The sequence below is a fragment of the Buteo buteo genome, chromosome 8 (genome assembly GCF_964188355.1).
Source record: "Buteo buteo chromosome 8, bButBut1.hap1.1, whole genome shotgun sequence".
In the NCBI taxonomy this organism is placed as follows: Eukaryota; Metazoa; Chordata; class Aves; order Accipitriformes; family Accipitridae; genus Buteo; species Buteo buteo.
In genome coordinates, this window is record NC_134178.1 from 46,218,857 (window position 1) to 46,231,610 (window position 12,754).

General features: G+C 38.0%; 1 protein-coding gene across 1 annotated transcript in view; it reads right to left on the reverse strand.

Moving 5' to 3' along the window:
- The window catches only part of KPNA1 (karyopherin subunit alpha 1), a 52,703-nt gene that overhangs the window by 38,085 nt on the left and 1,864 nt on the right, over positions 1-12,754 (reverse strand). The window contains exon 2 of the mRNA XM_075034482.1: positions 1,902-2,035. Within this exon, the coding sequence (XP_074890583.1) occupies positions 1,902-2,030 (129 nt within the window). The 5' untranslated portion in view covers positions 2,031-2,035. The remainder of the gene's footprint in view (positions 1-1,901; positions 2,036-12,754) is intronic.

Genomic DNA, 12,754 nt, shown 5'->3' on the forward strand with positions numbered 1-12,754 from the left:
GAGAGCTAGAGAGGCTGCAGCTTCTCCCCTTAATCCAGCTGTCTCATTGGAAGAAACATTAGCAATAACAAGATGGCTTTGGGGGTGCTGCTTGGCCTGTCGAGTTCAGGAAACAAGACTCCAGCTTTGAGTCACGTCAGATTTGCACCACTGCAGACAGGCAAGACAGAGGCCTGACACAGACCTGCTGTTAACTCTTCTCTCCAGAGAACATGGGGAGGAAACAGTATGCAAAACTGCTAAGTCTATAGCAACCCTAGGTCAGTGATAGGCATCCTTATGGAATGCTATTCCTTCTAAGCTACTGTATGATGCGCCCACTTAAGCTCAAACATGTGCTCAAATACAGCCTTAAACCAAAATTTATACATTGCCAAGTTATGTGAAAATTCAGAGGCCTGAGGTTGTTTTTGTGGGGTTGTTCTGCTACAAAAAAAAAAAAAAACAACCCACAAAACAACAAAAAAAACCCCACACCAAACCCAAACAAACACGAAAAAACAGGGAATTTAAACAAACTTCAATGAGCTATGTGCCGAATACTTAAAAGAGAAGTACCTGTAGAAGGTCTGAAATTGTAGAGCTGCAGACTCTGCTTGCAACTCTACTTCTGCTCCACTGTTTGTCCAGTTAAGACTAACAGTTTTCCTTAACAGAAGGAAATACTGCCACACACTTTGTTTAGCGAGCCTGTGGTAATTGGGTCCAAGGGAGGTCAGAGGCACAGATAAGACAGAAAATGACTCATGGTTTTCCTAATTTAGTAACGGCTTTACAAGTAAGACCAACGACAGTCTGCACTACCAGAGCTCTGGAAATGCTACCTGTAGATACTGAGCAAAATCAACAAGTATTGCAATTTCCTCTCAGACTCTCCCCTGCCCTTCCTTGAAAGCATCTGGTATTGACACTGTGGAAACAGTATTAAACAGAACAGATTACAAACTTGACCTAACCATTCCAAACACAACCATATTACTGTCTTCATTCTAACTCCAAAAACCTCAACACTGATGAAAAAGGCTTTGTTATAACTTTGTTTGAAATCGAACCAATCCCTTAAAGCTTCCAATGAACACAACTAAGAACAAAAGGAAGAACTGTTCAGTGCTACCTGTTTTTATCGGAAGACGGTTTTCATCATGTCTTGTCACTGCTGCCATTTCCTGATTAAACCTGCAGAGTGCCTGCCACTTTACAATGTGAATGAAGTAGTAAGAACTAGCAAGACATGAGCAGGTAGAGAAACTTCGCTTCCAAGCATTTTTCTCAACCATTTTGCCTGCAACACATACTAAATCCACTACTCAAGGTACCAGCCTTATGGGCATAAACATAGTATGAACTTTTGTAAATTCATACATGAACTGAAACTTAAAGACAAAAAACTGAGAAGAATCAGTCAACAAATTATTTCTCCCCTCAAGAAAATCATTAGTGCAACTTATAAGGACTTGCTCAGACCTTCTCCTCCTCCTATTCTAGCCACAGTATTTCCTTCCATTTCACCCCAGCTTGCCACTTTTTGAACAGAGATTATAGCCACAACTCAGGCAGCAAGGAAAAAAAAACCAAAACAAACAAAAAACCACAAACAAAAAACAAAACAGGAGTTCCTCAATCACCTTCAGTACAAGGTCAGACAGCTTTGTTCAAATCATCTTTAAGCTGCTCCGGCCAATCTTACACTTGAGTGAATGAGGAGCACTCAGTCTGAGGTTTTGTAGAGCCTGCAGAAGAGGCAGTAAATTCTGCAAGTGACTCATTTCAGACTGACTATGTATGAATTTGGCAGGGCAGGAACAACTAAGAAAGGGCTTGAGAGAAGCAAAGAGCCAGAGACAGTGTAAGACAAGACTGTGTAAGGACTGATTACAGTTATCACAACTGTAGCACAGTACCTGTTCCTCTCTCTTTTGCTTCCGTAGCTGAAGACCCTCTTCCTCCCGCCTGCGACGCATCTCATCAGGGTTTAGAGATTTGTTCTTGTAGCTCTTCAGTCGGAAATTCTCTTTTCCTGAGGTCGTCATGGTTCCTTTACAATGCGATTAAAAAGAGAAATCAGAAAAGAATTACTCTTCAACAACATAACATTTTATATTGTCTCCATCTCTTAATCTCTGTAGCCATGCACTTCCAGCCACTGCCCTCCCTATATCCCGTCACCTGACTTCCAATAACTCAGAAGGTGTAAAGCAAAATTTCACAGAAATGTCACTTCAGTGTGCCAGTTCTTCACAGCAGACCAACAAACTTTTATTTTACTCTCAGAGACTGCAAGGCATGAATAAGTTTCATATTTTATTAAGAAAGAACTGAGATCTATAAGGAAGAGTATACAGCCTGGGCTAAAAAGAAAACTGCACTAATAAATATTAACATTTCTCCACACAAGGAATTAGCCAAACTAATTATATTCCCCTGTCTTCACACAGAAGTGAAGGGGCCTTTAACTGCTTTTTAGCTTAATTCACTTTGCAAGTCAGTACAGGGGCTTTTTTGCACTCCAAATCCACATTTTAAGTTAATTCAACACAACCCTGTGTTCCTTCTATTCTGACAAAGCCTCCAAGAAAAATTAAATAGAAAGAGAACTGTTGGGTGAGGATGGTTTAACCACTGAAAATGCTCACTCCTGCAAAGAAAGCAGTGCTATTCTTCCCCTCCTCTCCACCCCCAGCCTCTAATCCTGCCACTGTTTATGCGGAGGGGCCTTTTTTTCAGTCTATGATTTCCAAGTACTGTCTGTCTTACGTAACTCAGTGGATCAGCATTTATAGCTACCCATGATGATTTACACATGTACAATGCTGCACTTTGGAGTTACTTAGGATAAAACAATAGCTATAAAACTGTGTGGAAAGACCACACACCCCTTAAATCAATGGGCTGTGGATCAGGTCTCTACTCTTAGTGATCCATTCTGCTGCTACTTCCCTCCTTACATCCCCCCTTTAAATTCAAAAAAGGTTGGGAACCAAATTCTAAACACCTCAGTATTTCCATGCATCTTCATACAGATGCAGAATCTCCAATATGTTGTAAATATCTGAAACTCTAATACAAAACTTAGGAAACTACGTTATATAAAAAGTTACTCTAGAGGGCTTTTAAAGGTCTCTTTCAAGTGCCCTAACATGTTGTATTAAATATGCTACCTACCTCAGATTCTGTAAGCCCAGAATCACCAGGTGATAAATGATCTCCTGTGCACTTTTTACTTTAAAATGGAGCAACATGAGTGTATACAGACTCTCAACAGCTTAGGTTTCCTATTTAAAATACATCAAACGTATAATCAAGTCTACTTTAACCTCCTCTTCTTTCAGTTAGCATAAGGAGTTTTAAGAGATTTTTAAAAAAAAAAGAGGACACCTAAATGTGCTTCTTATTAGAGCCTCTTTTTAAGTTGCTGCTACCTGACAATCGTTTATAAGAATTCTGATGATCAGAACTGACTTTCACAGAAGACATTTCGGGCATCACTTCAAGCATTACTGTATTCTGTCAACTGAGATTTAAAAAACTGTTAAGGGACAAAACTACTGTATTCAAGATCAGTCACAGATTGCACTGAACACACTATAAAAGCCTGAGCATATAGGTAAGTAATTCAGCAGCCTAATTCTGCTGAAAAGCCTCTTCCTGAAATGGCCTTTTTTTTTTTTTAAACAAAGGTCCTACAAAAAGATAAATCTCAGAACATGAGAAGTTCCCCACGTCATTCTTAACAGCTTAGAGACCCCTTTCTTCCTATGTTTAGGTATCTGATCTTAAAGTGTTAATGTTTCGTGCAATATGCTTGATAATAACATTTTCTTCCCCTTTTTAGTTTAAGTGACTACTACCTGTATATTAAACATACAAACTATCTGAGGAAGCCCTGGATTTTAACTGTAAAAAGAAATTCAGAATAACAAATACTCAGAGTACAAAATTTCTTTTGTTTCTAAAACATTTTGAAAGAAATATTTGATATATTTTAGAATTAGCAAAATGAACTCAAACACCAGATGGACAACCATGAGCTAACAGGACATGCCTAACAGGAAAAAAGCTTTGCAGCCACTCTAGTCAATCTGCCCTTCAACATGAATAAACACGGGCATAACCAACAGCCCAGATAAGATCTCAGGCCTTCCGTGATATTATTAATAATTCTCCATTTTTGTCTGAAACACATCTTCTCGAACTCACAAAATTATATTCACCTTTATTTGAGATTTCAGGACTTTGACAGCTCCTGTGGTCAATTCACACCTTCACTTTCAATCCCTGAAAGTTCTTCATTTAAAGAAATCCTCGACAGGGAACATCTTCGTTTCTTAACACTGGATTTCATCTCATTTCTATTATGTAGCCCCCTCTGTATGATGTTCCAGTGTTTCTAAACATCAATGACACCACCCAAGTTCACCATCAGCAAGTTTCCTTAGCATATTCTCCCTTATTGCACTTACTTATCTAGTTTCCCCTCATCCCCTAACTTGCATATTGATTTCTTTCAATTAATTTTGCTTCTGACTTTGAGGAAGTAGCTTTCACTTTCCTCTCATAGCTCTGTTAGCCCTCTCCCATTGTACTTTACATCATCGTTTCATTTATTGAAAATACAGGCACAGGATTTACTTGAATTCTCTGACTTTACCTGAACCCCTCTACCTAACGGCTTCACAAGAGTTATTTATTACACCCTTTATAAGCTTTAGCTGCAACTTTTAGCTATGCTCATTTCTGACTTGCAAGACAGCTCACTTTGCTGACTAACTCCCCCTATTTTCTGAGTAATCTGTACACTTAAAATCCTTTCAAAATAGTGTATTGTGTTTTACCTGGGAATAAAGCCTTCCTACAAATTCCTACCATCAAATGACTGGGAAGACAGTTTCTTCTATTAAAGGTGAAAAAAATTAAGCTCCCTTCACCATTGAGAAGTTGCCAATTCAACTAGTAATGAATTCAGTAATTTATTTCATAGTAGTCCCTCACTGGTAGTAAATAAACAAAATCTCAACACATAGCCACATATCCATTTTATATACCTGCCTATCTAACCTGTATAACTATTAAATCCCAAGGTTTTTTCCTAAAAGCAGCTTTTGTAATATCCTCAATATCTCCTAAAATCAATTCTTTCTTCATCATTCTTTTACTGATTCCCCAACTACTGGTGAAAAATTCAATGACCACATCCAGAATTTCATCGAGACGACATCTACTGCTAGCATCTTTAGATGTATTCAGTGTGAGCACACAAATTATTTTTTTAGGACTGAAAATATAACAATCCTATGCTAGTTGTTACAGTCGTCCAAGGATTGTTTGCTATAAATCTCCTCTTCCATTTTTCAGGGTGTAGGCCTTCCCCCAGACTAACCCACAGACACAAAACCACTTCAAATTGCCTCACTCATCTGCAACAGCTTTTTTGTGGCTTAACTGAAAATCTTTCAATGGCCACTGTAAGTTCACTTGTGGTAATTTCTTCACAGCAAAGAGCAAACCCTAGATCTTCTCTGCACTATCAAAATTAATGCTACTTCTCGTGAAAATCTGTGGTGGTTGTCATGGAAATGTTCTACCCATCTTTTCTTCCCTAAAGATAGCACAGTATTTTCCACGTTTTTTGGATACTCCTGTCTACAGATAAAAACCTCTGGCAACCTGGTGAGGCGTTTTCATAGTGTATTCTTTAGGTTTCTGAGCAGCACCATTCAAACCCCATATGACACCTTCTCTCCTCAGTTTGGCTGCCATGAAAAAATTATTTTTTTAGTAAAATTAAAAACACCAACTATTCCTGAATGTCTGCATTTCCCTAAGGAAATGATGATCCCCGAATTTTTCACTGATCAAGACAAGTACCCTACCAAATGTGGATGTGTTCTAAGCACACATTTCTAGGAGAAAGGAAAAATACCGCATTTCTCCTTGCTCATCAAGTCAAAGAAATTCAGAGGCACTGGGAAACGCAGAGTCACTTACTGTGATGACCTACCTTGTCCCAAGCTATCATCTAGATAGGAACAAATATGAACTCCCTGCCTTCTTAAATCAGATATCACTGTTACTAGACTCAAGGGCTTTGCCAGAAGGAATGCCATGTGACTAATACTCTTGGATATTCCACACGTCAGAGGTATCCAGATGTAAAAATAAAGGCCTGACAAATCAAGACCTGCATAACGGTATATATAAGCCAGATGACTGAAACTAAGATTACCAACTACGCTGCTGATATTGGAGATTGTTAGAGACAAACCTTCCTTCTTTGGAATTAGGGATGGGAATAAGGAAAAAAAAAAAGAAGTATTTCAGTAGTGTAAACCTGTACAAGAAACTCTACCTTCCAATGGAAATATATCAGAAGATGAAGACTTGAAAATGAAGGCGGACAAGGAGGTTGAAGAGAAAAGGTGTAAGTGATAAAAAAAGTTATCTTGAAGATCCATGATCCAACATACTACCAATCTACACTTCCTAACTAACAGAGCCAAGGACTCACTGGAGGCATACTTGTGAGCTCTAGTGTACCATCAACCTGCTGTCTTTCCTTTAGACTGCTGCCAGAGAGACAGTGAAAAGACACGAGAGGTTCTGTTGGCCCTGAAAGGACAACCCGTGATGGAAATGGCACTGTATAGATGGGACTCCAAGCACTGAGAGAAGCTGGAATCATTCAAAGTAAGAAATGGTTCAGCTACGCTACAAAACCCTTACTTCCACGGAGATTTTTGTTTATTGGCTCAGTCGTAGGACTCTAGACCTCCTAGAGAATTGAACTTTCCTCACAATCATGCTTCTTGACATCACGCCAAATACCTACAGCACAGCCTGGACAGATGTTTGAGCAATTCACTGAGCTCTGATTACAGGACGCATCATCTTCTGACACTCTTAGTGAGAGACTAGAAAACCTATCCAATTTACAAAACTACCCTGAAAGCAGCACTTGGTCATTCATTACTCTCATTAACACACCCCCTATCAATCCAACATTTTGGCCACAAATGTGTTTGGTTTTTTCCCCATGAAGTGCACATTTTGGAAAGTCCTTCTAATTTGCTTTTTGGCAATTCTAAGGCAACAGGTTCAGGATGCTAACAGAAGTATTTAAATCTTGTGGAAGTAAACTGTCAGCTTTCCTGAAGGTGATATAAAAGACAATGACAATGAAAGATCTTCATCATAAAACCATTAATAATATAGGGTGTAGAATGATAATAAATATGACCTGGAATTAATGCTATTTCCCCGGAAAAACTTCTAGAGCAACATCCTACATTTGCCCACATCCACCAAGTCTCTACACTGTTGACCGTGTTACCTGAGGGAAGAAATAAAATAAAGAAAATCAGCAGCCTGACTTCTCTCTTCACTGCCACCTCCTGTTGTTTGAAAAACCAGCTCAACCAGATAAACATTTTGGTGAGGCTGTATCTGCTTCTTTTGCAAAATTATTTGACAAAGCATACTGGATTACAGGGGTCTATGGCAATGCCCATCAGTAGAAAAACCCATATCACCTAAGGGACAAGGGTATTACTTTCTAATTTCAAATGTCTTCAGACTCTTGTAAAGCTCAGGACATCTACAGGAAAGGATATTTAACCATCTCAACTACAAAAAGCTATTGTTCAAGCACAACACAGCTGATTTCTACAACCTCTGCTTAACTTTCTCTAGGTGTAAAATGGGATTGGGAAGCATGTCCCCACTATGAAATTAACAGTTACAGTATTTGTAAAGACCTGCAAAGTAAGTTCTGCTGATCATATATCAAAACCTAGCACTAACAAGGAAACAAAACAATCACATGAATTTCATTTCCTGTGGCTTGGGAAAGCTGCAGCAGCAGGCACAAGTGCTATTCACCAGCAAGAATGACAGACTTCAGTTTATGCAGAATAGCAGGGACCCACACTCCTAGGGCAACCCTCACACAAGAACGATGGAGAAAAAACAGAACCACCACCTCCTGCTTCCCAACAGGCCAGAAGATTAAAGGAGCTTCAAATGTAACATAAGAGTCGTAGCTAAACATGGAGAGAATATATAGCCTTGAAACAGGGTTCAGACTTTTAGGGACTTTCTGTCAAAAACTCGAAGTAGAAAAGGGGACTTCTTCATGGAATTGCTGCCCATCTCCGTATCTTTCAAATCTCTTTATTTCGCAGGCATACTAGACCTATTAGGTTTTTTCCATGCCCAGTAGTAGGCCTTAATTCACAATTGTTTCTGTTCTAGCACTTTTATAAACCTGTGAAATAGCAAACCAAGTACTAATCCAACTAATCGGTAGCAATTTTGGCATGTTCTAGCTCTAGGCCACTTGGCAAGTTGGACTGGTACTGGCTTAAAAATGAGAACAATCTTAAAACTTAAGACAATTAATGCAAGGCTTAAAAAGACAGACAGTTTTGCGCATTATGGAACATGATATTACAAGACAAATTAAAAACCTCAATATTGACTGTTCCTCAAAAACAAAAAAAAAAAAGAAGAAAATAGACTGCATTATCTGAACAATGTTGAGGACACCTGATGTCAAGTTTGTAGGGATGTCACATTTCAACAATGTGACCTCCTCATCTTCCACAAAAGAAAAAAGGTGAAAAGGTGGTTAAAAAAAAACAAACCACCACCATATCAAAGCTATTTCTACAAAATGACTAATCTTGAAGGGTCAATTCAGTACACCCCCAGGTAACATTTGGAAAGATCTTCTGTGCTTACACAAAATAGGGTTTTTTAAGAGACATGCCTAAAATCAGGCCAACACCAGCTTGTCAGGCCCCTGACCTTCCTTTTTTACACTTTTTTACACAGACAGAAAGAAACAAAACAAAAAGTCAATTGCAGCAAAAAGAACACCAACAGAAATAGAATTACTTGACACTTGGTGCTGTCTCAAACTGAGATGACACATCAGCCTGTACTACTAATTAAGCACACTGACAGCCACACAACTGGGCACTTAGATCAATTTTTAAAAGTTAATTATGCTTTTTTTTTTTTTCTTGGAAGAAACACCACTGAAGAGATGAAGTAGTAATGCATTTACAAGGTTTATTGGAGAACAGTTTTACCGGGGGGGGTGGGGGGGGTGGGGGGGTGGTGTGTGTCAATAAAAGATTATAGACAGTATATCTAGCACTTCACTATACCTTTACTATCACAAAGATATTTCCAAGATGATTTGATTTCAATTTTTTAAAGGTCCATTTTGACTTAACGAGGCAACAGATACAGCCTTCAAAGTTCCAAAAAAGCTTTTAATTTTAAAAGGGAAAAAATCCTGACTCTCAAAAGCCACGTCAACTTAAAAGGAAAACATCTTCAAATTTAACTGAGCCTTTCTGATTTGAGCTGCAAACACAAAATTCCTTTACTGCATTCAAAGTCATTGCAGTGCAATAAATCTGTTTCAATGAAAAAACCTCACCCTGATTTCTATAATCCCACAGTCCACAATCAACCTGAAACCAAAAAGTTCCCACAAGTCATAAAACAAAGCACCTAGTGATGGGGAATTAAACTTTTCAGCTGCACATGATTATACTAACATTAAAAAAAATAACCTCACATTAACTTGCCCATCTACACAAAATAACAGAAGTAATTAATCCTGTGTGCTAAACTAAAACATAAGCTGTTTTTCTTTTACAGCAGAGATTCATTTCTATTTTGATTAAGGTTACAGCACACCTTCCCTGCACTTACAGAATGAGCTGAGCCACAATGTATTTTCTGTAAGGTCATACCTAAAAACTGGACCGTTTGAAAAACAACAGTCATGTCTATCACTTGATAGTCATCATCTTCATTTGACAGCCACCATCTGTCAGAAAAAATCATCCTAACATTTCTAACATCCTAACAGGTCCTAAACATTCTTTACAGGAGAACAAGACTGCACCTTTCAGCATTTCATATCATGAAAATATGAAATCTCAGGCACTTTAAAACAAATTAGGTTAAAAGTAAACTAAATTAAGTTGACTGTGTAGTAGTTTCAAGCAACTTTTGTTTGGGTTCATGAATATCAGAAGGCACTGAAACCAAACCGACTTCATGCTTCCCCTGTTGACAAATTTGCCTTCAACAAATTTACTGGTTCCTGTGACTCAGCATTATGGAAGATGTGTACAAAAGTACAAAATAACAGTAAGTCAAAACTCTACTGATTTCATAGTAGCTTTGGACATCAGCAACCAAAATAGTCACATAATACTGATTTATCGGCCACATCAAGCCAAAACCCAAAGGAACTTTAAGGCTTGAAAATGCTCATTCTGCCTCCCTCATCCCGTTTACACCTAGCACCCCTCCTACCAAAAGCTCTCGAATCCAACACACAGCACATTCACAAAGATATCTCTTTTCCTTTCTGATCATTTCTCAATACAAAAAAAAAAAAAAAGGTAAAATGAGACAGTTAAAGAGGTGATCATGTGGAAGCTACACAAAGTAGTCCTGCATCTTTAAGAGGCAATCTCATCCCCCTTCAGACAAAACACATCACAACAGTCTAATACTAATCACGTTATTATCTGACTTTACTTAAAGGTAAGCTGTGGTTTGTGTGCCATCAAGAGGTGGCTTGTTTGCCAAAATGACATTTTCATGTATCAACAGGTGAATTTGCTTGCAAGTATAACCTTAGCACTAGATTTGGTAGGCTTACAATGCCTTGTCTGGATATAAATACATTCAGGATGTTTAGCCACAGGATATTTCTTTCTGAAATCAGCATATCGCTTATGTATAATCTCAACTTTATGCCCAGACTGTAAAAAAAAATGAAATAAAATAAATAAAGATCTGTGTGTGTCAAACTGGTTAGTTTCTCACAGAACATATGAATCCTCCTGCTGAGCCTGGCAAGCATTCTGAACTACCAAATAAAAATAGAAAAAGAGAAAATAATTACTCTAGATCATAAGGAAGCTTTCAGCAACTGGTGAGTAGCTAAATCTTACGTCTTACAGCACACTCACCCTCTATATACACCCAGGAACGCAGTCGTATTTCTTTCAATTCTAATGCTTTTAGCTTCTGCCTCCTCATGACACTAAGCATTAATTATGCTTCAAGAAAGTATTCACTTTATACCAATTTAAAATTTCTTTTATGTCACTGAACTCCATTTACTCCTGTCTTACATGAATGGATCAACAGAAGTGACAACGCAATGTCCAATCTATCATTACTTCCTACCACTTTTTCATACCCTCCCCTACCACTAATACCCTTTTTAAACCAATTCTGGTGAAAGGAAATTTACTGACGGTCACCCACCTTAGACTACCTCTACTTTTTATCCTCAAAGTGAGTTATTAAGCCTGCAAAACATTTAATGCAGTTCAAGATATTCATGAGGTGGCATAATATAATTTCAGTCCTACTGTTCTACAGATTTTATATTTAGCAGAGGTTTTCAATGAGTGTTTCATTTAAAATTACCTTTGCTATTCTTCCAGAGTTCCTCTACCTTCTTCAAAATAATTTAAAAGTACTGATATTTCTACAGGCCTTGCATCCTACTGCTGGTATTCTGTATCATGAAAACCCCACGTTCATTCTTGGAAATAATACTGAGCAGTTTAATCCATTACTTGCTTGACAGACTTCAAAAACCATAGCAGACTAAGGATGCATTTTTCTTCAGAGTAGACTTGCTCTCATATCACTGTCCCTTATCTCTGCAATTTACATCAGCATTTTTTTCACTAGTATTATTATATTATTTAAACACACTTGTTCTCTGAAAAAAGAGGTGGTCTGGTCTTTCTAACTTGTTGTTTGTCCATTACATCATTCCAGAACCTCTTGTTTAGATATTTCAGCCACTCATAACATTTCATCAAGTGAGTAATTCCTTTAATGCCTTTTATTTTTCTTGACTTGCTCATAGCCTACTAGGCTCCCTCACACCCCTATTCCCTTTGGCCTTCAGAAGTATTTAAACGAATCCATTAAACTTAGCTATTTGCTGCTGCTCTTCTATTACCCCTTATGTTTCCAATTTACATTAAAAACCCAACCCTAATTCACATCACTTTTTTTTCTCCTTTTTTATCTGCTATATTTTATGCTTCTTGACACAGATTTCCATTTTTCTGGAGGGCATACAGCCATTAACCTCTCACCTCTTGCCACAAATTTATGTTTTCTAACCTAGCAACTCCTTTACTGTTGCCTTTAAAGGTACAGTTTCCTTTTGTGTTCTTAAGGATATGAGCTAAGCCCCCCATTTGCCCCTCCAGGACTTGTAAAACACTTCAGAAGAAAACTACCGCAGTCCTGTGGAGAGCCAAACAGAAAGATAATCAAAGCAAGTCTGCCAGATACAGGACAGTCTAAAACAAAATGTACCATTCTGTTCACTTTAGCTTATTCAAAGGAAGGGGAAAAAAAGAAAAAGAAAAAAAAAGAAAAAAAAATAAAAGAGCACTGTATTGAAACACTGAAGTTGAAATAAGACTATCAAACAATCTGGTTAAATAAACATTTACACTTAAGAGTCTCTATAAAGAACCTTTTCAGAAACTGCTACAACATCTGACTGTAGTATTTCTAGTTCTCATAGTGTCTTTGGTCAGTGCTGCTGACAGGGGCTGTTGCTGCCTTTCCCTTTCTAAATGGACTAAACTGTAACTTCTCCAGAAACCAGCACTCAGCTGAACATACAAGACCACATAAGCAAGCCAGCTCTGGAGATATCAACACAGAGAACATTGGGGGGAAAAAA